General features: G+C 33.1%; 2 protein-coding genes across 4 annotated transcripts; one reads left to right on the forward strand and one right to left on the reverse strand.

Annotated features, from left to right (window-relative positions):
• Nucleotides 1-248: 248 nt before the first annotated feature.
• On the forward strand, nucleotides 249-4,961 carry LOC107886506 (serine/threonine protein phosphatase 2A 57 kDa regulatory subunit B' theta isoform). 3 transcript variants are annotated; one of them, XM_016810481.2, is made up of 4 exons: nucleotides 307-547; nucleotides 732-785; nucleotides 1,125-2,412; nucleotides 4,193-4,961. In XM_016810481.2, exons 3-4 carry the CDS (start codon nucleotides 1,195-1,197, stop codon nucleotides 4,544-4,546), a joined length of 1,572 nt encoding a protein of 523 aa, XP_016665970.1. In that variant the 5' UTR covers nucleotides 307-547; nucleotides 732-785; nucleotides 1,125-1,194; the 3' UTR covers nucleotides 4,547-4,961. The 3 variants fall into 3 exon arrangements, with proteins under 3 accessions (XP_016665969.1, XP_016665971.1, XP_016665970.1); XM_016810480.2 differs by having other exon boundaries at nucleotides 249-547; nucleotides 732-2,412; XM_016810482.2 differs by lacking the exon at nucleotides 732-785 and having other exon boundaries at nucleotides 306-547.
• Nucleotides 4,962-14,917: 9,956 nt separating this feature from the next.
• Nucleotides 14,918-16,177, reverse strand: LOC107887676 (stemmadenine O-acetyltransferase). The gene has a single exon (XM_016811913.1). The coding sequence runs from the start codon at nucleotides 16,175-16,177 to the stop codon at nucleotides 14,918-14,920; it is 1,260 nt and encodes a 419-aa protein (XP_016667402.1).
• Nucleotides 16,178-27,716: the final 11,539 nt, after the last annotated feature.

Here is a 27,716-nt window from a genome sequence, read left to right on the forward strand (position 1 = left end):
TAAGCTATAGATTTTGTTAAACAAATCCAATAAAAAAGGGTTGTAAATTGGACATGGTCCAATGTTTGAAACAGTGTGTTACAGTTGTTAATGGTAGCAGAATTTGAGAAAAAAAAGCATATACCTCAAAAAAAAATTCAACATTACATCATACTCATAATGTATATCATCACAAAAAACCTTTGTATATTTGTTTTTATTTTATATTTTATTAATTATCCAAATTACAAGTACTACTTGACAGGGGATGTAGACTTATTTTTGTTTGTCAATTTTTTTTTACTAATTTATATAATTTTAAATGTTCTCAGATGTTCCATTTACGGGTTGTGAGTAAGCCAGTAAGGTTCTTGCATCAAAGGGCTGCTTTTTTTGCTCACTTTGTTCCCTCTCTCTCTCTCTCTTTCTCTCTCTCTCTGACTTTCTCTTTTTCCTCCCTTGGCCCAAAGTAAATTCAGAAGGAAAATAGAAAGTTAAAGAAAGGGGAAAATCTAAAGCCTTTTGCTTTCTTCTGTTCAAGTTCTGCATCAAGTTGTTATAGCTTTCTGTAAGTTTCAAGGGCTCTCCTCTCTTCTGGGTTTGCTTTTGTTTTCTATGTTGTTTTTGCTTTTTTCTTCTTGTTGTTATGTTATCTTCTGTTTCAGTTCATCACCTTTTATAATTCATATATATATATATTGGTTCATAGTTTCCATGATTGATGCTAGTTCGGTGTTTTTGATAAAACCCAGATCCTGTCATCATTTGACCCAACTGACTTTGGCTGCTGATTTGGGGAAGAAGAGGTAACGGGGAACTACATAGAATTAGAAACCTGGAGCTTTTTCTTAATTCTTGAAGTTTGTAGTTTTGCCTTCCAGTTTTGAGTGGATTTGTTTTTTTCTTTTATTTCTGTTGAAGTTAAGTCAAAAGGTTTTATCTTTCTGTTTTATATTTGTACTGAGCAAAACAAGTAGTCAAATTTTGGGTATAGGATGATTGGTAAGAGCAAGAGTGTTTGCTTTGGTAGATGCTTTTGGGGTTTTTCAAAATTTCATCCTGATAGAGGTTTCTACTTCTGGGATAGTTTATAGGGTTTTCCTCTCTGATTTTGGAGTTAAAGTTCCCTTCTCTTAATGGACTAGGTTATGCTGTAGAGGAAAATTGAATAAGGGTTGGTTCATTGTGGATTTGGTTCTTTATTTTGATTTGAAAATGATCAAGCAGATACTAGGCAGGCTTCCTCGAAAGCCATCTAAGTCGTCTGAGAATCGTGAATTTGGGGGTTCGTCTGCTCCTCCTTTGAGTAATCCCTCCCACTCCAGAAGCAGTGATATCGTGGGTAATCATAGGCTGCTAATTGATAACGCCCCTCTTCCTGGCCCTAATTCTGCTTCTACTTTCGGATATAGCCATGGAAGTAGACCCTCCCAAGTTGTTGATCAAAAACTTAACGGGAACTCAGGAACTGCTCCATATGAAGCTTTGCCGGGATTTAAGGATGTTCCTAGCTCTGAGAAGCAAAGCTTGTTTCTTAGAAAGCTGAGCTTCTGTTGCGTTGTATTTGATTTCTCTGACCCAATGAAGAACTTGAAAGAGAAGGACATCAAGCGACAGACGTTACTTGAGCTTGTGGATTATGTTAGTTCTGCGAATGGAAAGTTTTCTGAATCCGTTATGCAAGAAGCTGTGAAGATGGTGTCTGCCAACCTGTTTCGACCTCTTACTCCACAGCCTCGTGAAAACAAGGTGCTAGAAGCCTTCGATTTGGAAGAGGAAGAGCCATTGGTGGACCATGCATGGCCTCACTTGCAAATTGTATATGAATTCTTTCTGAGATTTGTGGCATCTCCCGAAACTGATGCGAAGTTGGCCAAGAGATATATTGACCATTCTTTTGTTCTTAAATTATTGGATCTCTTTGATTCTGAAGATCCAAGGGAGAGGGAGTATCTAAAAACAATTCTGCATCGTATCTATGGCAAGTTTATGGTGCATCGTCCGTATATCAGGAAAGCTATTAACTATATTTTCTTCCGTTTTATTTTTGAAACGGAGAAGCATAATGGGATAGCTGAGCTTTTAGAGGTTTTGGGAAGTATAATCAATGGGTTTGCTCTACCACTCAAAGAAGAGCACAAGTTATTCCTTGTCCGGGCACTAATACCCCTTCACAAACCAAAATGCTTGCCGATGTACCACCAGCAGTTGTCTTACTGCATCACGCAGTTTGTCGAGAAAGACTGCAAACTAGCTGATACTGTTATAAGGGGATTGTTGAAATACTGGCCAATTACTAATAGCTCAAAGGAAGTCATGTTCCTTAGTGAGCTTGAAGAAATTTTGGAAGCTACTCAGCCTGCTGAATTTCAGAGATGTATGGTACCCTTGTTCCAAAAAATTGCACGATGTTTGAGCAGTTCACACTTTCAGGTAATATGCCTTTTAGCTTTTCAAATTTCTTTTCATATCCTATCGTCTGAAATGCCCTTGTCAAAAGTTCCATCTGTCCTGTACTAATCCTAAAAAATCATTCTTCTCTTTAAAGAATCTAAATGGAGTGATAGAGTAGTTCTTTCATCTCTCTCCAGGTGTCTTCTATTATCATCTTTCCAGATTGAGATAATTAAGAGGATGGACTCTATGTTAGCAAATTAGATCTTATAAAGTCCTCAATGATGTTTCTGTGCTTCTCTCTGTTGTACACCGGTCTATATGCTTGAGCTTATGAGATCAAAACCATGCTGGTTGTGCATAAGCCTGCTATTTTCTCGCTTTCGAGGTCTAAATTACTTGTTAAATAATCCTCATTGGTATAATTCATAACTCATAATAGTCTTTCGATGGGTGATTTGACACTTAAAATCCAAATATCTAGGTGTTAACTTAACAGTAGCCTGCTTCTTGTTGGCCAAAAAAAAAAAGGATAGCCAGCTTGTTATTGGCATAATTGCGTAAAATATGTGCCAAGTTAGTTAGCTATTAAACATGCTGAGGAATTCTACTGGATAATCTTTTATTGACTTGAATATGGAAAATGATTGATGTTTTGGCTGTGCATCAATAATTGATACATCCATGCACCTATATATTTGTTTGCTTCCGAACTTTTATAGGTTCGGAGTTGTATTGAATGTTTTTCCTAGCAGTCCTTTTTGTTTTACTATTTGAATTTCCTATCTAGCTATCTCTAATAAGGGCACTTGAGAATGTTACTAAAGTGCAAGTGGACAAAAGCAGAAGTATGGTGGAATTCAGTTGATAGTCTGCTGTTACCATATTTCTGTGGTCGTCCAGGTTGCAGTTGTTGACTTATTCGAATGCTGGTGGTAGCATGGCGATGAATGTGGTCTTGAATCTTGATCACTCTGGTGCTTGTTTTGGTTAAATAGTTGTTGGAGATAATTATAATTTAAATACGGTCAAGTTTCATAGGCTTAATAGAGTGTAAAATTTGACTTTGTGCCACCTGGGTTTTAGTTGAAAGGAAAATTGCTTTCACCATGGCAGGAAAGATGTGAATCTTGTGCTATTACATATTAACAGTAAGAGGTTTAACCATTTAATGGCTTGTTGCTAAAACTTGGGGCTGCATGTACACACTGGTTGAGTTTCATAGGCTTGTTAGAAAGCATATATTTGATTTCATATGAACCTGGTCTTGAGAGATTCTAGTTCAAGGAAAAAATTGCTTTTCATTTGGCAGGAAGGATGTGTATTGTGTGCTATTACGTGCAAAGATTAAGTGGTTTAACCAGTTTGTGGGTTGTTTCTAGAGCTTGGGCTTCAAATATATATATATATTCTTCGCAAATAAATTGATGGCTTACTGACTCTTGATGGTTTCGTTATTCTTTATGACACCACGGAGCTGGTTTGGACATACTAAAATGGACAATAATATGTTGTCTTTCATCGTTCGAGTGGTTTGTGCATTGTTATGATAATATAGTTCAATTTATGGTGTTACCATGTAAAAACCAAATTATTATGTTTCCATAATAAATCCTTTAGTTACAGTATATGGCAATTTACTATCAAAAAATAATTTTCCCTTCATTGACAAGAATTTAGTTAGTGAAGTTTTGTGTAAGATTCAAGTTCTTGGTATGAAATCTGAAGATTTCAGTTTGGTTCTGACATCTGCTGAAATGCTTGGTTATATTTGCAATGGATTTTTGGGATTTCAGATAATTGATTCTTGCTTTTACAGGTAGCAGAGAGGGCTTTGTACTTGTGGAATAACGATCACATCGAGAGCTTGATTAGACAAAACCGCAGAGTTATACTGCCCATTATATTCCCTGCCTTGGAGCAAAATGGGCATAACCATTGGAACCAGGTTGTACAGAGCTTGACGCTTAATGTTCGCAAGATTTTTTCTGATACCGATCCTGAGCTATTCGAGGAATGCTTGAACAAGTTTCAAGAAAATACAGAAAAGCGGGAAGAGATCAAAACAAAACACGAAGCGGCCTGGAAGCGCATAGAAGAGATTGCGGTATCAAATGCTGCAAATGGTGAAGCAGTTCTTGTTCCTCATGTCGTAGCTTCAGAAACATCATGAGTACCCTTGGTGATTTGACTGGACTCTAGTCAAGTGTCTATTTCTTTTATCGTTTGCTGCAGCCCACTAGACGGTTGAAGTGGTTAGAGAAGTTGAATACTCAATGTTTTGCACCAAAAATCGAGTTGGCCTGGATGGTCAAGAACATCTTTTCTGCGGCATCAGGTCCGACACTTGTGGTACTCATACAAAGCAAATAGAAGGTAGTATCTGGTCTCAAAACTATTTTAGCTCTTGTTTTAGAGAATCATACGAACCATCTACAGTGACAGGTAATTTATGTTGTTCATCTCGGTTTTTTATTTGTTCCTCACTTGATGGCATATATGTATAATCTAAGCTTACCTTTTGTTTACAAATGAGAACTTGCATTGGTGTGTGTATGTTTAATATAAATATTGATAGATTGGGATGATGAGCTTTATTGGAGTTTGATGCTATTTTCTTTATTACAAGTAATGGAAGGGATTTATAAATGTAGAAATCAATTTGAAGTTCTGTCTTCCTTGCATGCATGCACGCACGCACATACGTATACAGTATGAGGAAATAATTTCATAAATATTTCAACAATATAGTTGTTCTATTTCATATAAATTATTGTTGGGACGAAACGGAAGCACAGTCGGTGTTCTTTTACTTAATACAAAGAAGAACAAAGAGTTGAGAATGTCATCTAAAATAAGGCATCCCTTCCATTAATGATTCCATTTCTTTCTATTGGGATCAAATACAGAAAACAGACGGTTTGCATTCTTGTTTAATCATCCTATATACCTACTCACCATTTTTCTTCATATGCATTTTTAATTATCAACTTTTTAAATATATATACCAAAATAATAATTTTGATTCATTAATTTATAATTAAATTAATTTTAAATAGATGATGAAAATATAAATTTTCTTTATTTCTTGTACATTGCAATCTTTTAATGTTTTCATTCTCATTCATTTTTTTTCAATCATGTCTAAATATAAAATTATATTTTAATAGCTCCAATATATCCGTTCACTCATATTTTACATTCATCCATGAAATAAATAAAAAATAAAAAAATCAAAGATTACAAATTCATATACCACAAATTCAAAAATGTGTTTCAGTTCAATAATTGCAAAATATTGGCTATATCAATGGTAGATCTTACATTTGAAAAGAGGGAGAAAACAAAAAACTGCCTTGCCATTGTTTTTTTTTTTTTTGGTATTGCAATTGTAGTATGATTTTCTTCATTAGCATAGATAGTTCAATATTGTATGCTCATCCTATAATAATAATATTAATATCATAACAACAAATTAATTTAATTAAAAAAAAACAAAACACGACGAGCATTAGTAAAGAAAATTGCTAGTATTATCATACATGTTCGTGTATCCTACCTTGTAAGGTTACGAGGAGTATTTGCATGTCTCCCTTGCGAGATTGTGAGGATATCAGTTACGGGTTGAATTCTAAATTATAAGGCTGAATTAGATTTCAAGTTATGAAATTTTCTATAAAAATTTGGTTAACTTTAAAAGAAATTGGGCCAATATAAGGTTTTTCTCCTTTTCCCCCAAGTTGATTTAACAATATATATAACTTTAAAAGAAATTGCTAGTATTATCGTATGGATGATTCGTGGTCCGATTGCTGTTTTTAATAGTTAATATTTTTTATTTTATCCCGATTCAATATATTAACTAATTATCAATCCAATTTTTAAAACCCTTTTTAACATAAATATATGTAATTACACTTAATTTTAATTATTGCATGACTTCTCAAACCTACACTAACTAAAAGAATGAAGGCACGAATTCATGCGACATGATTACAGTTGTTTTCATTACAAAAGCATAATTAATTAAACACAATAAATAATAAATTGTGAAATATCTAACATAACATTTATTAGATTATGACACACGTACTGAAAATTATATGTAATGAATTTTATGTGATGGCCTGATAGTTAAGGGTATTCACTACTCCAGGGGTAGCTTGAGTTTGAATCGTGTTAGTCGCGTTTGTTGTTTGGGCTTTACCCTGTTATTGTAATTCATCAAATAAATAAATAAATTAAAGAAAAAAACAAATATGGATTTGAATAAAATAGTAAAGTTGAGATATTAAAAGATAAAAGTATTTTAAACTCAAATCTTATTATGTGTAAATATTTTTTTAAAATTTTATATAATTCTCAAAATAATATTTATTGTTTTGTAAAACTTAAATTTTTTTTAGTCACTTTATGTATGTTAAGATCCAATTGTTGAATAACATTAAATCAATTAAAATTTTAAATATAGTGTAAATATATATATATATATATATAAACATCATTTCTTTTTGGTAGAAAGAAGAGGGCACAGCTCATTGTCAAGAAACATAAACTAAAAGAAATTAAGCACGAAAGCCTGTATCCAGGTCACCACAAAGAGAAGTCAAACAGCTAGGAGGTGGCGCAGCAAACGTTCGCCAATCATGCCAACCGATGGCCGTGAGTTTTGCCATGGAATCTGCTACCATGTTCGCTTCACGGAGAATGTGACGAATGGAACCATTTTATGCAATTTTATATTTTCAAATTTACATATGAATTTTGGTATAATATGTAAAATATATCAATTTTCATAAATAATTAATATAATTATCAATATAAGATTATTTTATATTTATATATTACATATATAAATAATTGTAATTATTCAGTATAATTTTTTTTAATGTATTTATTTATTTAAATGTATATAATTAAATCAAAATAAAAATTTAATAGATACATTTAAATAAAAATCAAAGTTTAATGTATATAATTACGTAAAATTAAAGTTTTCTTTTTATATAATTTTGGATTCTTTACCTAAATAATATAAAAAAATTTACTAAAATGAGATAACAGGGGCATTATTTACGAAACAAGACAAATTGTACAGTAAAAAATTATGTCCCCTGATCAATCGGCTCCACCAACCTTACCTTCCACCAATGATTGCACTGATGATTTGTTTTGATTTTTTTTTCTTTGGTGTCGTTTGAGAAATCGACAGCACTGTATTATATTGGCCCTGTATTTTTATATTATATCATGTAAAAAAATTTTAATGGTGCCACCTAACACAAAATTAATGTATAAATTTTTTATTAAACTTAAAAAATAAACTAAAACCGAAATTTAAGGTTAAATTAGTGACTAACTGGTCACGTCGATGGCAGACCAGTGCTGCCTGATAGCACGATGGCACTGGCCTGATGGCCTGACACCAAAGTAACAAGTTAGTCACAAATTCAGTGATAAACTAGGGATTCAACTTAAAAAAAAAATTATAATAAAATAAACATTTCATTATTACAAAAGGGGTGGGTTTGGTCCCCCAACCCCCACACAAACATTCATTCTGATAACAAAAAAAACCTAAGGTTTCTCCCTCCCCAGCCGAAAAAGAAAATTGTAATATTAAATTTTTTTTGTAATAATCCTTATTAATAGTTTAGATTTGTGTTAAAAGTTTATTAATTGATAAGATTAGTATTAAGGTATGTTAATTTTGAAAATTATTAAAATTTTGTTAGTTTAGATATTTGTAATATTATATGTTTGTTTGAATTATTAGAATTGTGTATGTTTATTTTGTAGTGTATGTTTATTTGTGTTTTTAATATAATAAAACATCTATTATATTTATGGTAGTGTTTTACCTTTCTCAAATTGGGTCGAGCTTGGGCAAAAAGTAAGCCCATTTTTCAGGCTGAATCAGGACTCGACATGAAAAATTAATCATGTTTTATCATAAATGTCTGAAAGTGTTAGTGTTTTGACCAATACTCTTTCTTTCTATTGTCTCTCACCAATATAATTTGAGGGTAAACTACGTTAGAAATCACCTATCTAATGGTAATTTCTTTTAGTCACTCAACTATTCAAATTTTTCATTTTTTGTCACTACCCATTAAATCATTAACAGAAAAATAACTTGGCAGCTTTAAAAATTAGCACAATAGCAATTTTAACCTTCAACATTTATACATTGTATCAGTTTTGTCCAGATCCCCAAAAAATTAACCTTTAACCTTTATACATTGTGTAATCTAGTCTTTTTTTTGTACTCTTACTTTTATTTGTAATATTGAGGGTTAATTTTAAAAGAATGAGAAAAGATGAAAATTATTATCTTGAATTTTCGGGTGTTTTCATTTTTTGTATATTACTGATCAAATTTAGTTGATAGATTTGATTTTTGTAAATGTAAATATTGAGTGATAAATTTTTCAGAATCAATACTAAATTGATGCAATGCATAAATGTTGAGAGTTAAAGTTACTATTATGTTAGTTTTAAAAGTTGTGATGTCATTTTCCCTTTTGTCATTTAACAACCAGTAACCAAAAAATAAAAAATCGAATAAGTAAATTACCATTTTGTAGTATTCATAATTAAGTAATTACAAGTATAATTTATTTATAATTTTATCATCTCGCGATAAATAAACTTTTTTAAAATTTCTTTTCATCATAAAAATGTCTTGATTTATTTAGATTGGTCCCAATTTCCATCAAATATTTTAGTACAACTTTTGTATAGGATTCAAAAATTGTACTACATCATTATTTGATAATGTAGGATTTAAAGATTGTATTATATCATTATTTGATTTCTGTTTAAAATATATTAAAGTACAAAAAAAATATAAAATCTAAATAAAATTTTAAATATATATAATTTGATAAAAACCAGCATCAATTATCAAAATTGCCTTTAATGTTGTGCTATAAGATAGGGATTAGTGTTTTTTGACCGAGAAATTTTGACAATGAATTTAGTTTTGTTGTTTTATTTGATTTTGAAAAACAAAAACGTTCTTCAAATAGTGGCTGCTCACTAAGGTGGAAAGAATTTGGCGGGGGATCAGCCATAGTTTGACGTGTGAGGTTTGTCGACATATCATCGAAGATTTGCTGCATGCTATTCGGGACTATCCTTCAACAGAGAAATTTGGAACCTTTTAATTCATACTGATTGACTTGTTAGTTTTTAGTCTGGTAATTTATAGGATTGGATCATTTAAAACTTACAGAATGAATATGATCTTGGCTTTGAGGAGGTTGATTGGTAATGTTTATTTGGGATCCTCATCTGGAGCATATGGAAAAATCGTAATTTATTTATTTTTTAGGGTGCGTCTTGGAGCAGTAATGACATAATTAAGGTCTCATATAGCTGGGTCAAACACTTTATGATGTCCGGTAGGAGGCATACAAGTTCGTTTTGGAGTACTTGTGTAACGGCCCCAAATTCTCAAGTCAACGTTTGAGTTTTGACCTGGGTTGGCAATGAATAAATTTATTTTAGGATTGAGTTTTGTTGGACTTAATTTGGGTGAATTTTGAACCTTTTATAAGAAATTAAGGATGTTGGGAAGGGAAGATGGATAGCTAATATGGTGATTGTACCATTTTTCCCTATATTATAATCACCCTATTGTTTTTTTTTCTTTTTACATTTCTTCATTTTTTCTTCTTCTTTTCTCCATCTATTTTTCCTTAGCAAGTCATGTAGAGGGAGAGAGATTTGAGTGAGTTCTAACAATTTTTTTCATCCTTCAAATCTCAAAGAAGATAAGATCTTAATCTAGTTTTTTTTTTTAAAGTTCCATGGAAGAAAAAAAATATCTATGTTCATCAAGGATGAAGGTGGAATTTTTTGAGTGTTTGGAAGGGTTTGAGTTTGAGGAAGTCTCTACCCATTCTCATATTTTATTTATTTATTTATTTAAAGTATGCATTTTTACATCCTATCGACTTTTTCTTTTGTGGGAAATCTTGTGTGTTACATAGTTATTAGTTAAAGAGGGTGGTGAATCTTCTAAAGCTAAGGGTAAATGTAAAGTGGTGGAGAGTTAGGCAAGAAACTTTGTTGGTGTTCTTCCATCAAGGTGGTACCCTTTAACTCTCCTATCTAATTTCTTGATAAGTCATAAATATGATGTTTGTGTGATAATGCATGCACGTTATATGTCTTTGGGTGGAAATCTTGTTTGGATGATTTAAAATGAAGCTAAAAACTTAGTTGTGAAATCTGCCAGAAACAAATTATTACATAATTTTAAGTTTAAAAATTCGTCATAAATTCTGTAAAAATAATTAAAAAGTGATCTTTACATCTTTGTAACTGTGAGTTAGTCTAGTTTTGTTTGAAACAAACAGAGATCGATTTAGATTTTTATTTTAAAATATATGAATTTTTGAGTGTTGAAAGGTCATAAAAATCTAGCAGCAGAATTTTTATAAAATAGATTTAGTAGTGACTTTGAAAAATAACCAAAAATTTGACAAGATAAAATAGGAAGTGAGCCTTAAATCTCTATATCGTACAGAAGTCTAATTTCGTTTAAAACAAATGATGCTCGATTTAGAATTATATATTAAGAGTTATTAATTTTTGAATGAGAAAAGGTCAGAATGTCAAGGTAGCAGACAATCACATCTCATTAGTTAATATTTTAGCTGGAATGATAAGGAAGTTGAAACGAGTATGAGACTCGAATGTCATAGTTGTATTTTTGTGATTATATGTTTGATGCTTTGTTTGCGCTCAGCCTTCAGGCTCTAACCTAACTAGTAGCCATGAGTGGAGCTCGGGATAACCCTACGGATACCTGGGACTATTTGACTAGCGGCCATGAGTGGCGTGGGACTATCCAGATACCTGATTATTTGAACAGTATGTGCAATCTAACAAGTTTGACAAGTTTGATAAGCAAGCGATTTGGTTATCTAGATTTAATGACTCATGATTTAATTATTCGATACTCATGTCATGTTTCTATGTATACATTTGATTTGCATGCTTATATTTATGAATTGCTTGAAGTATGGTAGATTTGTTGTGTACCATTGAGCTTGTAAAGCTCATCCTTTGAATTGTCTTAATGTTCAGATTTGTAGACTTTTGTTTGTGTCCGAGGAACATTATCGATGAGAGACTCCTAGCATCACGTCTTCAGAGAACAGTACCTTATCTATTAGTGGGCATTGTATTCCTAAGGCCTTGTATTTTTTTTGTAGGTTTGTAACTCATTTTATCATTTTAGTTATTTTGACTATTTTGATATACAATGATGTTGGAGCTCCACATATTTTGTATAATTGATTTTATTACTATTTTCAATATAATTATGTATCGTACTTTCTCTTATATGAAATGTATTTCAATGTTTTAAAATTATTTGAAAATTTTGTTGGGTTCTTTCAGTGACTTGATGTAGCGCCTTAGTATTCGAGTACTCCATATTCGGGATTAGGGTGCTACACCTTGTTCGTGCTCAAACTTGTCTGGGAATGGAGTTTACTTGAATACTGATGGTTCTGTTAGACCTGAGGATGGCTTTGCTACAACAGGGGGAATTGTGCGTGACCGAAGTGGGTAGTGGATCTTGGGTTTCAATAGATTCTTGGGGAACTGCTCAATGTTCGAGGCTGAATTGTGGGGAATCTTAGATGGCTTAGACATCTTGATTGATGAGGATACAACAATGTGTAGATTCAAACTGATAGTTTTGAAGTGGCTAATGCCATATAGGAGAGTCCCACAGGTGGATCCAATTTGGCTTTGATTAAGAGAATTCTTCAGTTACTTTCATGGATTCAACTTACTTTCATGGATTCAACATTGGAGTATGTGACATATCCTTAGAGAAGAGAATCAGGAAACTAACATACTGGCCAAATTAGCTCAGGGATAGTCAAGGGTTGCAAGTTTTTGAAACCTCCCTACTAAAGGGTTTGAATTATGTAATGTAATCAGTTTTTTTTATTCTTTATCACTAAAAAGAATAAAAAAAGGAAAGAAAAAAAAAGAAGTTAAAAAAACTCAAAAAATGGAGGGAAAATGTAAAAAGAAAAAATAAAGAAGAAGAGAATGATCTGGGTGTGATGATGCTAAGAAATTGGGTAAAAATATTAGGAAAGCCCTTGTATTTAGGAGTAGATTGCATTTCAGCCTCTCTACTAAAAAAAACAATAAAATAGTCCTTATATATATATATATTTTGAAATGTGCAAATGAAGTCCTGTGTTAATTTTTATCTGTTAAATAATGATGTGAAATGTTAATTGAAGGGTTAATATATAACTTGAAGTTTGAACTATGGTTAAAATATTTAATTAATTTCATCCTTTTACAACATTTTTTAACAATAATTCTAAGAGAATCATAAAAAAATTAAAATTTCAGAAAACTATTTATTATTTTTTGAAACCAGAAAAATATTTTTTAAATTCATTATTATGTAAGAAAAATTCACACACAATTAGAACAATAAGAACTCAAAAATCTCATTTCTTTAAAATTGCTGCTGACTCCTCCGATTGCATAAATCGGACCAAAAATAATTTTTATAGTTTTAGTTCTCCCAAGTAGGTGGAATTGGGATCCACTGGCAGGCTTTAAGCACATCATAGAGCATTAGATGCAATGTAATGTTTTATCATGTCATGTTTCATAGTTCAATAAGCTTTTAATGGCTGATTTCGCCAATGCCAAAAGCTTATTCCTTTTCCATAGATTTTTAACTTCATAACAACCTTAGTTAACATATTTTTTGGTAAACTATTAAAATAGTCACTTTTATTTACCTCAAGTTATATTTTAGTCACTTATGTTTGAAATATTACGTTTTGTCACTTATGTTATCGCGTTGTAGCATTGAGTCATTAATTGCCGTTAACAGTGTAAGGTAAGCAGATGTGGCACGTTAAATCATCATTTCAAACAAAAATTTTAGGTTATTTTATACAATCAGTCCCTATATTTTTTCGTTTTGAGCAATTTAAATTTTTTTGTTTTATGTTCTTTTAACTTTCTTTTTTTTCTTTATTTTCCATTTTCTTCTGCTTCTCCCTTTGTTTTCCTCCCTTCTCCATTTCTTTTAACTTAATTTCTCTATGCTTTCTATTTGTTAAAACTAGCCCCTATATATTTTTTTTGAACAATTTAATTTTTCCTTATGAGGTGAGCTTTTGGGCCAGTTTTATTTTTTCCATTCTGATGCCATTGGGCTATCAAGTGGCAATGGCTTGATGACCTGCCATCGATATGGCCCGTTGGTTACAAGTCCGAGTTCCAATACCCAAAATCTAGCTTTATTTTTTTAATCTATTGTTTAAAATATTAAAATTAATAATATTTTATTTTCATTATTACAAAAGGGGGTTGATTTGGTCCCCAAACCCCCCACGATTCACTCATTAGACGAAAGAAAACAACCTAGCTATAGGTTTTTCAGTAGTATAATTAGTTATATTTTAGTAGTAGTTTATTTATGTTAAAAGTTTATTTTGTATTAAGGTTAGTATTTATTTTTGTTAAGTTTATTTAGTATTAAGGTTAGTACTAATTATTTTGCATCTTTGATTTTTTTTATATTACAAACACTTAGGTACTCTCTCTCTCTCCTCCCTCTTTCCCCGCAGGCGAAGGTCTCTCTAATAGTATAATTATTAGTAGTTTAGCATTGTGTTAAAAGTTTATTTATTTATTTTTTTTGCAATAATATGTTAACTTTGAAAATAATTAGAATTGTGTTAGTTTAGATATTTGTACTATTATATATTTTTTTTGAAAAATTAGAATTGTGTATGCCAATTTTGTAGTTTATGTATGTTTATTTTATTTTGTAGTGTATGTTTATTAAGATAGGTTTGGTAGTGCATGTTTATTTTAGTAAAATTGTTAGAATTGTGTATTAAGATAGATTTGCGTTGAAAGTAATATTAAGATTGATTTGATTAGTGTATTTTTTTTTAATTTTAATAATAATTTGTATATTTTAAGATATAAAAGTAAACCTTATATGTTTGTTTGAGTAATTAGAATTTTTTTATTACTTCAATTATTAAAATTTTAATTATTTATGCATATATCAAAATAAGTCCTTTAATTACAGCAGAAGACGACCGATAAAAAAATGTTGCACGTAATTTTAATAATAGTTCCACATAGTAGGAATTTGATCCTATAAATTTATTATATATATTGTGTGTGCGCTTGTACTTTTATAACACCATACAAAGTTAAAGTGGGAAGAAGATTATCCACTGCAAGTGCTTTTTCTTAACTGGTGAAAAAGACTCCAGCAGTTCAAAATCTAATCTCTAGTACAAAATCAAGATCAATCACACATAACTAGAGGTTATTGGGCATACAAAAGAGGCCTTATCTCCATAGACTAAATTAATTTTAAAGTGTATAATCTCTTTGATATAATCCAACTATTATATCATCAAATACAAATATTTCACAACAGGTGTAGGACCAAATAATCTTTATTCCTTAATCAAATTATATGGAAAGCAACCTAAAACTCTGACAACTGTAGTAGCTATCATTCCCAAACAAAAGTGCTTTTGAATGTTGCAAGCAATTCTTCATCACTTCCAAATTTAGCCATGTCTTCCTCCTCTAGATTAATCCAAGCTTCTATGCCATCACCAGTTGCAGTATCCATGAAGACAACCAGATTCTTGGCGCTCAAGCTTGCGGAACCGATCCATACTGGTTTTCCCCAGCCAAAATCAGCTTCGTATAGTGGAAACCTGCATAAACTAGTGAAAACTAAAGGGATCGTCTCTCCCTTTTCATCCCCTTGGTTGGTTAACTCGAATAAATCCTCACCAGCCTGAAGTTTCCTCACGTATTCTTTGTCGATTTTTCTAATGGAGTCCCTTATTTGGCTAACAAGATTAGACCCATCGTCTTTTCCCTTGTCCAGGGAAGGAACTGTTACGGCAAGTCGAAAAATGTTCCCAAAAGACTGTGCTGACAGCGGGGGCTCAAATTTTGTACGTATATTAACTGTATGAAAAATCACGTAGAATGCATTAGGGCTTGGTTTTTCCTTAGTGGAAGCAATGAAACGGCTCCATATGAAAGCAGACAAGGCCTCAATACGTGAAGGGCGGATTTCATGATCGACAGCGTATTTGGCTCTGATTTCCTCTATTTTAGAAGCACTAAACACCAACCTCTTCGTCGCTATATTCTTTTCACTTTTTTCCATTACTGGTTCAGGCACTGATACGTTCCGCGGGGGAAAAAGCTTGGCCGATACCAACTCAGGCCAGACCACGCTCTTCGTATCCCCACGAGCAATGGCTGCCCACGTATTCAAAAACGTAAAAAAGGATAAAGCATCGCCGATTTTATGTGAAACACACACACCAATCCCGATTCCACCACAAAGGAAAGTATTGAATTGGATCCCCATGGGCAACTCCGCAGCATCATCGAGAGGAAAAGGGTACAATTTGTTGAGTTGTTGAGGAAGTGGATCGTGTAAAAAATCTGAAAGCCGGCACTTGACGTGGGCTTCTTTAAAGGGAATCCCCTCGTCATTGCAGTCGACAATGGAGTTGTTTTTGATGCGTCCCGCTAGGAGATAGAAGTGGGTTAGGGCCTGGGATACCGACAGCTTAAAGTTGTAGGTTTGGGCATTGGTTGTGGCGGGGTAGAACAAGACCAGATGGTTATAAACTGGTGGTATTTGTTGATCAAGTGAGGAGAGTTGGTAATGGCGAAATTGTTCAGGAGTCGGAGAAGATGGCTTGATTATCTCTTCCAATATTACTTCAACCTCAAGCTTCATGTTTTAGGCTGTTTTTGATCGTGAATGGTACATGTTGCCTGCTGCTCACTACTACACTTATATAGACATGATAACATGATATTGTTAAAAATAAAAATAAAGCAAAATTTACTCTTCAACTTAATAATTTTTTCAATTTAATTTCTAAAATTTTTTAAATCTCTATTAATTTTAGAATTTACCAACTTTTTCAATAATATTGAAATTTGAAATTTTTTCTCAATTATAGTCTATAATATTTTAATATTGTATCACATCATCAGGTAAAAATATAATTGTTAAGTTTAAAAATTAATATGAACAAAAAAAATTAAGAACCAAATTGAAAAAAATTATCATGAACAAAATATTCACTTATTCCTAAAAAGTTATCAATTTTCTAGATTTTTAATTTTTTTCCGTTTTATTTGGTGATTGTTGAATTAACAATTTAAACTAATTGAATTTTTAAGCTTGTATATTACCATAAATAATCTTTGAAATAAACATCCATTCATGTTGGATGTGGATGGATATATAATAGATTTTTTATGTTAATTTTCAGAATAAAAAAATTATTAAAATATTTAAACAATATCTTACACGAATACCTAACCCTAAAACAAAATGTTCGTGTAATATAATTAATATTACATGTCATTATTACACCAAAAAAAAATATTCCATGTCATTAACTTTGAACCCTGCTAAGACTCCAAGGTAGACTCTTACAACAATTCAGTGAAACAAGTTATAGGGAATTTACTGTTGATGTCGAATGCTGAGTCTACGACATGGATAGGTTATGTCGTGTTTTATTTGATACCTTTAAAATATTAATATTTATGATTATTTAGGTAAAATGTTTTGACTTTCTGAAGAGCTCCTGCAAGAAGCAAGCTGGGAATTTTATATTGCCTCGGGGATTTTTCCTTTTGAAAACAAATTGGGTTTGATAGATAAAACAAAACATAACAGCAACCAGTCCAAAACAACGAGACAAATCAAAAAAATAAAACGAAAGCCTTAATAAATTAAGCCTGGAATAAACAGCTCCGGAAGCAAAACAAGATCAAAATTTGTAACCTTAAACGAGCTGTCATCCGAACCCTACAAAGAAAACCAAAGTTGAAGGGACGCTGCAGATGACAAGACAAAAGAGGTGATTCGGCGACCGTGGAAAACCAGAGAAGTAACTATAAAAATCGATGAGCAGGCAACTACTGAGTCTGGAGCCTGTTTTCCAGCATAGAGATCCCAAATCCCAAGCTAGTTATGCGAAAACCATGAAAATCTTTGAGCTCACCCCACGGGCAAACATGTTGGATAAGCGAGTTTGAAAAACGCAACGGAAAATAAATTTAAGAAAAAATTAGAGTTTTAAAAAATTTTCAAAATAAAACCCTGGTTGTGATATCTAAAGTAATAAACACTTAATTAAAATTGTATATTTTCAATTTGTCTAAGATGAGTGCTTCGACGAGTAGCCTTCACCACTATCTTCAAGCTCACGTTTGCCGAGCGTTGGCTCGCTTCGAATCAGAAAATTTTTCACAAAAATTACTAGTGGACAATTTTGTAATTTTTCTAAACTCTTGGGTCAAGTTGTAAATAAAAAAAATATCTTTAGAAATTTTCTGAAATAATCTCTTCAAAGAAAATTTACCCTCTACAACTTTCTCTTGAATTCAGGTCTGTGTAAATAATGACCCAAGGCTCCTTTTTATATAGGGAGAGTATAAAGAATTCAACTATGATTAACTTTAATCACTTTAATATTAAATTAATAAAATACTATTAATATAAGTATTAAATTTAATTTAAAATTATTATTTTAATAATTAATCTAAAATCAAATTATCTAGTAGAGTCCTAGTAAGAGTGTAATTCTTCCACTACTCAACCACCAATGACCAACAATCGCCAGTCACCGAGACACCGTCGTCGTAGCCACTGGCACTGTTGTGTCCGGTGATGCAGCTGCGACACCCTTATAGCACCCCAAGCCGGTTCGACTGCTGTCAGTTCGGTCTTGGCCAGTAACGACTTGGCCAATCCAATCTAGCCATCGATTGGACCGTCCGCCCGATTTCACATACCCCGCCTGATTCGACCAGTTTTTAGGTCTTGATCTTAGTTTTAGGCTCCCAGGCCCAATTTACAATCTCGGGTCAATTACCCATTGGCCAATTATTTGACTTGAAAATTAACTTCTAAAAATATCATATTAATTTTAATTAATTTGATTAATTTAATTTTACTTTATCAAAATTAATTTTTCCAAAAATCACTTACATTTTCTAAATTAATTTTTTTAAAATTTTTTATCAAATTCTCTAGTTGAACAATACTTAAGACCACCTAATTTAATTCTACATCGAATAAATCGATTCAATTAAATTAGTCCCAAAGTCGTAGAATTTTCTTCTAATTCAAATGCAGTCTGATCGAGCTTTTGTTGATCTAGCGGAGGGACCAATCAGACATATACAATTAGGTCTAGTGATTGCAATTATGTCCAAAAGTATCGCTCTAATAATTCACAATTACTTAATCATGGAGTCAGTCTACAAGAAATATTATGATCGAAAATTCCTTATTGTGTACTCTTTACGAAAGCAATTCATCCAATTGCTTTGTCCAATAACCTCATCATGTATGTGTTACCCTCATATTATATCCTTGATTCCTTTGAGTTAAATCCGTTCACTCAATACAATCCTATTTTATCTCATTGTCACAATTATGTTTTCTTAACGATTAATATGATCACTGTCAACAAATGATCGTGATAAATTACTTGTTCGAGAACAAGCAACCCATGGCCACGTTCTCGTTCAAGAACAAGCAACCCATGACCACGTGCCATATTTATCAAGCCTTCACTTATATCAAAGCACATGAGTTGCATACGTATGGTCAGTGACTAATTCAGGATTTAGGTAAATCACATCATGAACGTCATAAGTGAATTAGGGTTTAGGGTTTCATAATTAATTCATCTTGGGTCCAGTCCAATGTATCATTCTACCAATGAATACATCTATGTCTCTACTCGTGGAGTTAACTGCTCCGATAGCCAAGACTAGCCATCTCCCCAATTGGAATTGTAGACCACATAATAATCATTCTCAGTATTTGAATCAAATACTCACTTTGACTCTTTTACAGGATTACTAACTCATTAAGATTATTTACTGAAGCAAGTTGTCTTTCTCGCAATGTAAACATTCTTTACAGTGCCGCTTATCTTTTGAACTTTAGACAATCAATGAGCTAATATTTGCTTGTCACAATCATGCAAAATATAAAAGACATAATAGTGAAATGTGAAATTAACTTTATTTATTTATTCATCATTCAAATAAATAGAAAATAATTACATACTTACTACAATATGGGCACATTTCCTATCAAAAGACTTCTCAACTTCCCCAAAAAATCAACCCGGGAACACCCCTATCATGGTTCACTACCATTTAAATAAAGAGAGGCACCGTAGCTACCCTAGAAACTAAATCCCCATCCTAAAGACCTGTTGATGCCAACTGATTGGCCACCTGATTTGCGATGCAAGGGAATTGCAAAAAGCGACATTCGCAGAGGCACGCTACCATGGCAATAATGTCCCTGATGAAAGGACCCATAATAGACGTATCAGGCCGAGGAGAGAAGAGTTTGCGGATCACTATTAGAGAATCACCTTAAAAAATAGCCGACTGAAATCCCAGATTAGAGCCAAGCAGACTGCATGATAACAAGCCAGTGCCTTGACAACAAAAGGCAAAGGTACATGCGCGTTGGGTATTGATTGAGAACCCGTCACCATACCTGTGTGATCTCTAATGACAATACCTGCACTGGTGTAACAGCTCGATTTTGGTCTTAGTCGGAATAGTGGTTTCAAGACCACAAATCCGAAGTTAGAGAAACTATTTTATTGTTTTTAATATTATTTTGTGTTATAGCATGATTATATAGGTGCATGAAAATTTTGGTGAATTAATTTTAGCGATTGTGAGCCTAATTGTGAAAAAGGACTAAATCGCATAAAGTACAAAGGTCCTATTTTGATAGCTAAGGGTGTTAAATAGCTAGAAAACCAAAATTGGGGGTCTTTAAAGGGCAAATAGACCCTTTGATAAGTGATGGCTGGCCATAGGAGACAAAAGATAGAGAAAGTCAAAGTTAGGTCGAAATTTGGTAATATATTTGACCAAAATGAAATAAAATAAAGAGGAAAAGATATCATCTCTTTCTCACCCTCTTCACCATTAAAAATACCATAAAAATAGGGGTTTGAAATCTTGAAAAATTTCAGCCACTCTTTACCTTTACAAGTAAGTGATTTTGATAGTTTTTCTTGATGATTTTTGTATTTTTGGACCCCTTGTAGCATGAGCTTTCAAATGAGGGGACTATTTTGAAAAATGGTTGAAATTTTAGGGTTTTTCCATGATAGTAAACATGTTGATTTCTGAAATTTTATGGAAGAAAATGAATCATGGTTGTTAAATAAACAACTTTTGTGAAGTAGTTTTCATGGAAACCTTAACTAGGGACCATTTTGCATAAGTTGTGAAATAGATGTTACATATGTGTAATAATGAGAATTATGGGCTGCTTATAGTATAAAAAGTATTCGGCTAGGCTTGGTTAGTGAGAAAATGTGATAAAAATCGATTTTTGGACCTAGGGGTAAAATGGTCATTTTGCCCAATTATGAATTTTTTAGTGTCTAGATTAATATGCTGATGAAATGAATGAATATTCTATCATTTTAGATCAAGAATTACAAAATCCGGGCCTAGACCGGGGAAAAACAAAGTTAGTAGACTAAGCCGAGCTAGTCGCCTACATTTTGTATGCCGAGGTAAGTTGTATGTAAATAATACAACTACATTGTTATTTTATGTGTTTGAATTGATATAACATAAATTGCTTGTTTGTGGAAATGATTATGTATGATGAATATTGAGATAGTAGAACTCCTGTTTGAACCTTAGGAAATAAATCAGATATTCATGCCATGGCATTCAGGTTATTTGTGTACCAGTGTAAGACATGTCTAGGACATGCATCGGCCATATTATGAGAGCCAGTGTAAGACCATGTCTGGGAGATGGCATCAGCATTGATACGAGAGCTAGTGTAAGACATGTCTAGGACATGCATCGGCACGTATAGAGGTGCCAGTGTAAGGCCATGTCTGGGACATGGCATCGGCACAGATATGTGAGAGCTAGTGTAAGACCATGTCTGGGACATGGCGTCGGCCTCGATGTCAATAGTTAGTGTAAGACCATGTCAAGAAAATGGCATCGACTTGATGGATGAGCCAATGTAAGACCATGTCTGGGAATGGCATCGACATTATACCCTATGTTTAAGGCTTAGTGAATATTCGATAGCATTCCAAATGGTTCAACAGTGAGAGTTACAGTTTAAGTTAAATGAGAAAAGCATAATCATGTTGTGAGTGGTACAGGTACCTATTTGAAATGTATGAGATGTGAGCTCAATGTATGCTATGTGAATTGTATTGGACAGTGACGAGTAAGTTGTGCTTATGCCTACTTTTGTATTATGAGTATGATGATGAATGGTAAAGTTGTTGTTATATTTATTTGCATGCAACTTACTAAGCTTTATGCTTACTCCCTCTCATTTCATTTTCTTATAGTGATGTCTAATTAGCTCGAGGATCATCGGACGTCAGAGGCATCGATCACACTATCAACCGAAGCACTTGGTGTAGTTGAATTTATTATTTTGAATATGGTATGTATAGGGCTTAGACTTTTGAGTTTTGTGTCAATGCTAATTTGGCCAAAAATGTTGGCTTGGGATGAATCCCTTTATTTTGTATAAAGCCTTGGATAATGGCTAATGTTTATTATTGATACATTCAAATGATGATATTTTCATGGATGAGTAAATTGCATGAATGAGATACTGCCTTGTGTGGCTGATTAGACCTTGTATTCTTGTGTGGATTTGTCATGTTAGATGATAAGCAGGTTAGTACAAGTAAGGGCGGTAAAAAAGCTGGTAAATAGCCTTATTTTGTCTACACGGGCAGATACACGGGCGTATGTCTAGGTTGTGTATGACACACGGTTAGCCCCATGGGCGTGTTATCCAGCCATGTGTCCCCTGCACGTTAAATTGACAAGTCAGTATGCATGGTAATAAACATACGGGCAGAGAAACGGCCATGTGTCTCAGCCGTGTGAAGGGCACGTCCTAGTACACGAGGATGTGCCTTAGTCGTGGGGCCCTTAAGGATTGCTGACATCAGAAACAGAATGTTAAGGTTTTCGAACACGGGCTGAGACACGAGCGTGTCGAGGCCGTGTAAGGGACACGGGCCATGGACACAAGCGTGTGCTAGGCCGTGTGAAAACCCCTGTAAGTTCGAATTAAATATACACGGGTAAGGGACATGGGCGTGTCCTTAGGTGCTTAGGCCGTGTGTGCCACACGAGCCAACAACACGACCATGTTAAAGTTCCATACCGGTGTGTTGCCCTTTTACACGGGCGTGTTGCCCTCTTACACGGGTGTGTGCCTTGTTTTCAAAGGTCATTTTCTAAAGTTGGTTTAAGGACCCGAGTTGGTCCCGAATGGTTTTCCAATGGATATTTGGGGCCTCGTAGGCCATATTAAAGAAGTTTAGACCAAGTTTGAAAAAGTTTTAAATTTTAACGGGATCGTATGATCTGACTTAGTACATGTGTATGTGATTTGTGAACGGTAATGCCTCGTACCAGGTATTAGCGTCGAACTCGGGTAAGGGGTGTTACAATAAGAACAAAGATCAGACCTACTATAAGCTGTGTCAAAATTTACCTTTATAAAGAGAGAATCTAAAGGCCACCATCACTCAATACCGATTAGGTGACCAGGTAACCATTGGTTTATCACGTCCAATTCCAAAAGGTAAGCCTGAAATTTATGCACCACAACATGCATTTGAACAATATCATTATTATGAACACTCCTATTTCTCGCATGTCGAATGAACCATAACGCATGCACTGCTTTCCGGATTACATCACTAGTAGATACTGTGAAAATGGATAGTAGTCAATCTTTGTAAAGATGCATTTGATGTTTCACTTGGCCATGTGATGTACAGGGACTCCCAAATAGGAGAAACTGGCTGGCCATCTCGGAAGATACGTTCCAAAGTCTCATTAGCAATAAAGCACCGTGGACAAAAAGTGGAGGCTCGCAAACGTTTATGGTATAGAGTATAGTAACTAGGAATGTAGTTCTGAAAAACTCTTCAAACTGTAATTTTAACTTTTCCTGGTAGTTGCAACTTCCATAAAGTAGTATAGAAAAGTCTGTAAGAGTTTGGAATCATCGTGTAACCCGAAGAAACAAGAAGTCTGTAAGAGTCTGGAATCATTGTGTAACCTGAAGAAACAAGAAGTCTGTAACCACTACGAATAGAGAATTCACCCAAAGGTTCAACACCTTACACCAAGAAGTCATCTTGGGCCATTTGAGAAATAGGAATACATTGCACATAATCAACCAGGGCATGACCAAGAACACTGATGAGTTTGTTTTCTTCCCATTGTCTCGAATTAGGGTTAATGAATTCTAAAACAAGTAAATATGGAGAACTAACACTAATGTCTTGCAAACATTTATTAGGTAAACCTGAGATCCAATCATTATCCCAGACCCATTTATTTGACCCTGTACCTACACACTAGCAAAGCCCTATATGGAGCAACCCTTTTGCAGACTAGGTACTCCTTTATAGGTAAGAAGGGTAAGTTCTCAAACTTAAACTCATGAAATCACAATGTGGGTAATACTTAGCTTTAAGGGCAGGCATTAACAATGAACCTGGGTTATTAATCAAACACCAACCTTGCTTAGCCAATAAAGAAATGTTGAATTTTTCCAAATCACGGAAACCCAAACCACCCTCAGGCTTCGGAGCACATAAAGATTTCCAATCTCACCAGTGCATACCTCCCTGACCCCCATGTCGCTTCCACAAAAAACATTTAATGATTCTCCAAATCAACATATAAAGTTACTGGTAAAAGAAAACAAGACATATAAAATGTAAGAATAACTTGTAAAACACTCTTAATAAACACTTCCTTCCCATATTGAGACAATGAACGAACATACCAATTCTCAATCTAGGAACACATATGATCATTCAAACCCTGAAAACCTTGCTTTTTCGCACGCCTAACCATATTTGGCAATTCCAAATATCTCTTAGGCTCGATAGAGATGTGGACTCCTAAACAATCCAAGATAGAGGTGGCAAGAGTGTCTTCAATGTTGAAGCTAAAATAAATAACAGACTTATCAAAATTAAGACATTGTCTTGATGAACGCTCATAACCAGAAAGGATCTATTTTAACACCAAAGCACCCCCAATCATAGCCTTCCCAAAAAGTAAACAATCATTAGTGAAGAGCAGGTGGGAAATAAATGGGCCTCCACGGCTAAGACAAACCCTACGAATCAAATTATTACAAAGTGCTTGTTGCAAAAGGGAAGACAACCCTTCAGAGTAGACAAGAAAAAGATATGGACTAAGTGGGTTACCCTGTCGAAGGCCTCGACGCGATGAGAACAGATAATTGACCTCCTCGTTCATGGTCTCTGAGTATGAGACAAATCAAATACAATGGAGAAGAAGACTCACCCAATGGACCGAAAAGCCCATTTGCAACATCATATGCTCAAGAAAAACCCACTCTATTCTATCGTAGGCCTTGTTCATATCCAACTTTAAGGCAAAGTGCCCCCTCCTTCCCCACCACTTACGTCGAAACACATCGAGGATCTCATAGGCAAAAATAATATTATCCGTAATCAACCTCCTAGGAACAAACGCGCTTTGAGTCTCATCCACACACAAATGTAGCACTGACTGAAACCTATTAACTAGGGCCTTTGAAATGATCTTGTATAAGACAACACAGAGACTAATAGGGCAAAAACGTTGTATACAGGTCAGATTCGAAACTTTTAGAATTAAAACAAGATGAGTACCATTAATGGCCACAATATGCATTCCTTTGTTTAAAACGATAAGATAGTAATCATTAATAGTGGGTCCAACAATGTGCCATAATTTCTGATAAAAAAAAAGCAGGAAGTCCATCTAGTCTAGATGCCTCCGTTAGAGCCATGGATTTTGATATCATATTTGCACCTATTTGTAGCCATACTTATATTTAAATTTTTGTGTAACTTAGTATCACGAGTTAATTTTACATCGAAAAAGTCTCGATTTATTTTTGTTACAATGTATTGTTCTGATGTCTTGTTTGGTTATTAATGTAATAATATGTGGAAAAAAATTACGTAACACATATGTATTACAATCGTTAGACATAAATACCTCATTTGATTGCTAGTATAATAATGAGTAAAAAAATTATTTAATACATATGTATTACATTTATTAGACATAAAATAAAAAATAGTTAGTAAAATTTAAATTTGAAATTAGAGAAGTAAGTAAAGCTCAAAGTAATAATTCTTCAAAATAAACATTTTAAAAAATGTTCCTTCTCATTTCCTAAAATAGATCATGTCAGTGGCTAAATATTACCAATTAAAATTAGCGTATTGCTAACTCATATACTAAAACACGGTGAAAAAATAATAATACTACCAAATGTTGCAACAAAAAAGAATAATTAGTATAAATTTACACTTAAAATTAGAAGGATGAGTAAAAACTTTTGCAAAAAAATGAGACATCTTCAAAATAAGTAAAAAAAAATTCTTCTCCTTTTTCTAGAATGAATCATGTCAGTCACTAAAACTTGGTGAACAAAATAATATTCTTACCATATGTAGCATGATTGTTTCTGTAGCAAAGATTCAAATAAGAAGATAGGATAAGATAGTTTTGCTAGCAGATTTACACAAGAAGAAATGACAACACACTATATTTCTAAACACAATTTAGATACAACAACATTTCTCGACCCAACTTGGTTCAGAGAATGATTTTATTCAATAATTCATCCGATACAACTTTTGGCTTAAACTCAATCTACCCTCACAACAATAGATAATTGCAATCTCACAACAATTGAATAAAGACACTCAAAGGCTCACTCCGAATGTGCGGCACAAATATCCTATTTATAGGCTTCACTCGATTAGCCTACAATTTAAAAGAATAGATAGATTAAATTTCAAATTCAAATAGGAAATTATCCTCAAAATATCATCATTTTAACTTTAAAAATGCTTCTAATTCTAACTACTTCAAATCTTTAAGGATAAAGGTAGAGTCTAAGCCTTTACAAATTCTTATTTTCTCTTTAATAATGCTGACGAAAAGATAAGGTTAGGACTCCCATAATATTTAGTTCCCTTTTACATGAACCAACTACATTTGTTACCTAAAAACATTTTAGAAAACAATTACAAAACTTATAGTTGTTAGAAATGTCAATGATACTATATCCTAAATACATTATATTGTATTTTACTTCTTCTTTTTTTCTGGTGATTTATGATTTATGTCGATTGTGATGTACTATTTTTGTTGTTATAGTTTGCTATGGAGTGTATGTTCTGTTCTTTTTTTTAGATGATATGTACGATATTGTTTAGGCTTAAAGATTCACCACCTTTAGAGAATTCTAGGTTGTGACAAAACATTTTGCTGTTTATTTTTTTAATAATAAGATTAATCTTTATTGAGAAAAAAATGTCCACCCAAAAGATTTTTGAATTCATAACTTGTCATTTTATTTATAGCGTAAAGTCATTTCAACCGTCTATTAAAATATATCTAATATGAACGTAAGCCTATTTTTAATAATGACCTCTTAATCTAGATGATTTTGCTGTTATATGCTTTTTATTATATTGAAAAGTGATAAATATTATATAATTCATATAAAAATTAAGATGTTAGAAATCTAAGTTTTCAATTATGACAACAAAAACTTGATTTCTTATATTGAAATCTTTGAGCACCATGATTGGAGTAAGAAAAATAAACTTTTTCTAACTCATTTCTAAGAGAATATGGAGGTTTGTATAATATCTGTCCTATAACATAAAAAGTAAGTTATTTACTTTTTTTTTTGGTAAATATAGGAGGGATATTCCCGAAATAATCAACCAACAAAAATTCTAGTGAACTCAACTCCCAAGAGATTAACAAGCAACACACTTATGGCAACGTACTGTGGTCGATCAAATAAACACATACCACCAGGTAGAGAAAGGCTATGTTTCACCAACCAATCTGGCATGAAGTTCTTTTCCCTAGGAATGTGAACCGGTTTCCAACACCATTCCTTTTACCATGCACCTCGTACAACTCCAATGAAACAAAAATAAGGATGAAAACAATTAATGCCATTCAAGATCATCTCAACAGTCATAGCCAATCTGATTCAATTATAATTTCCAAATTCTTTTTTTCCACGCAACTTCAACCCAATTGAAAATTCCTTAAACTCCGCCACATTAATACTACAATTTCCACAAAAAATTGAAAAACCCATGACCCAATTACCATAGTAGTCATGAATAGAA

Source organism: Gossypium hirsutum, chromosome A03, assembly GCF_007990345.1.
Source record: "Gossypium hirsutum isolate 1008001.06 chromosome A03, Gossypium_hirsutum_v2.1, whole genome shotgun sequence".
NCBI lineage: Eukaryota > Viridiplantae > Streptophyta > Magnoliopsida > Malvales > Malvaceae > Gossypium > Gossypium hirsutum.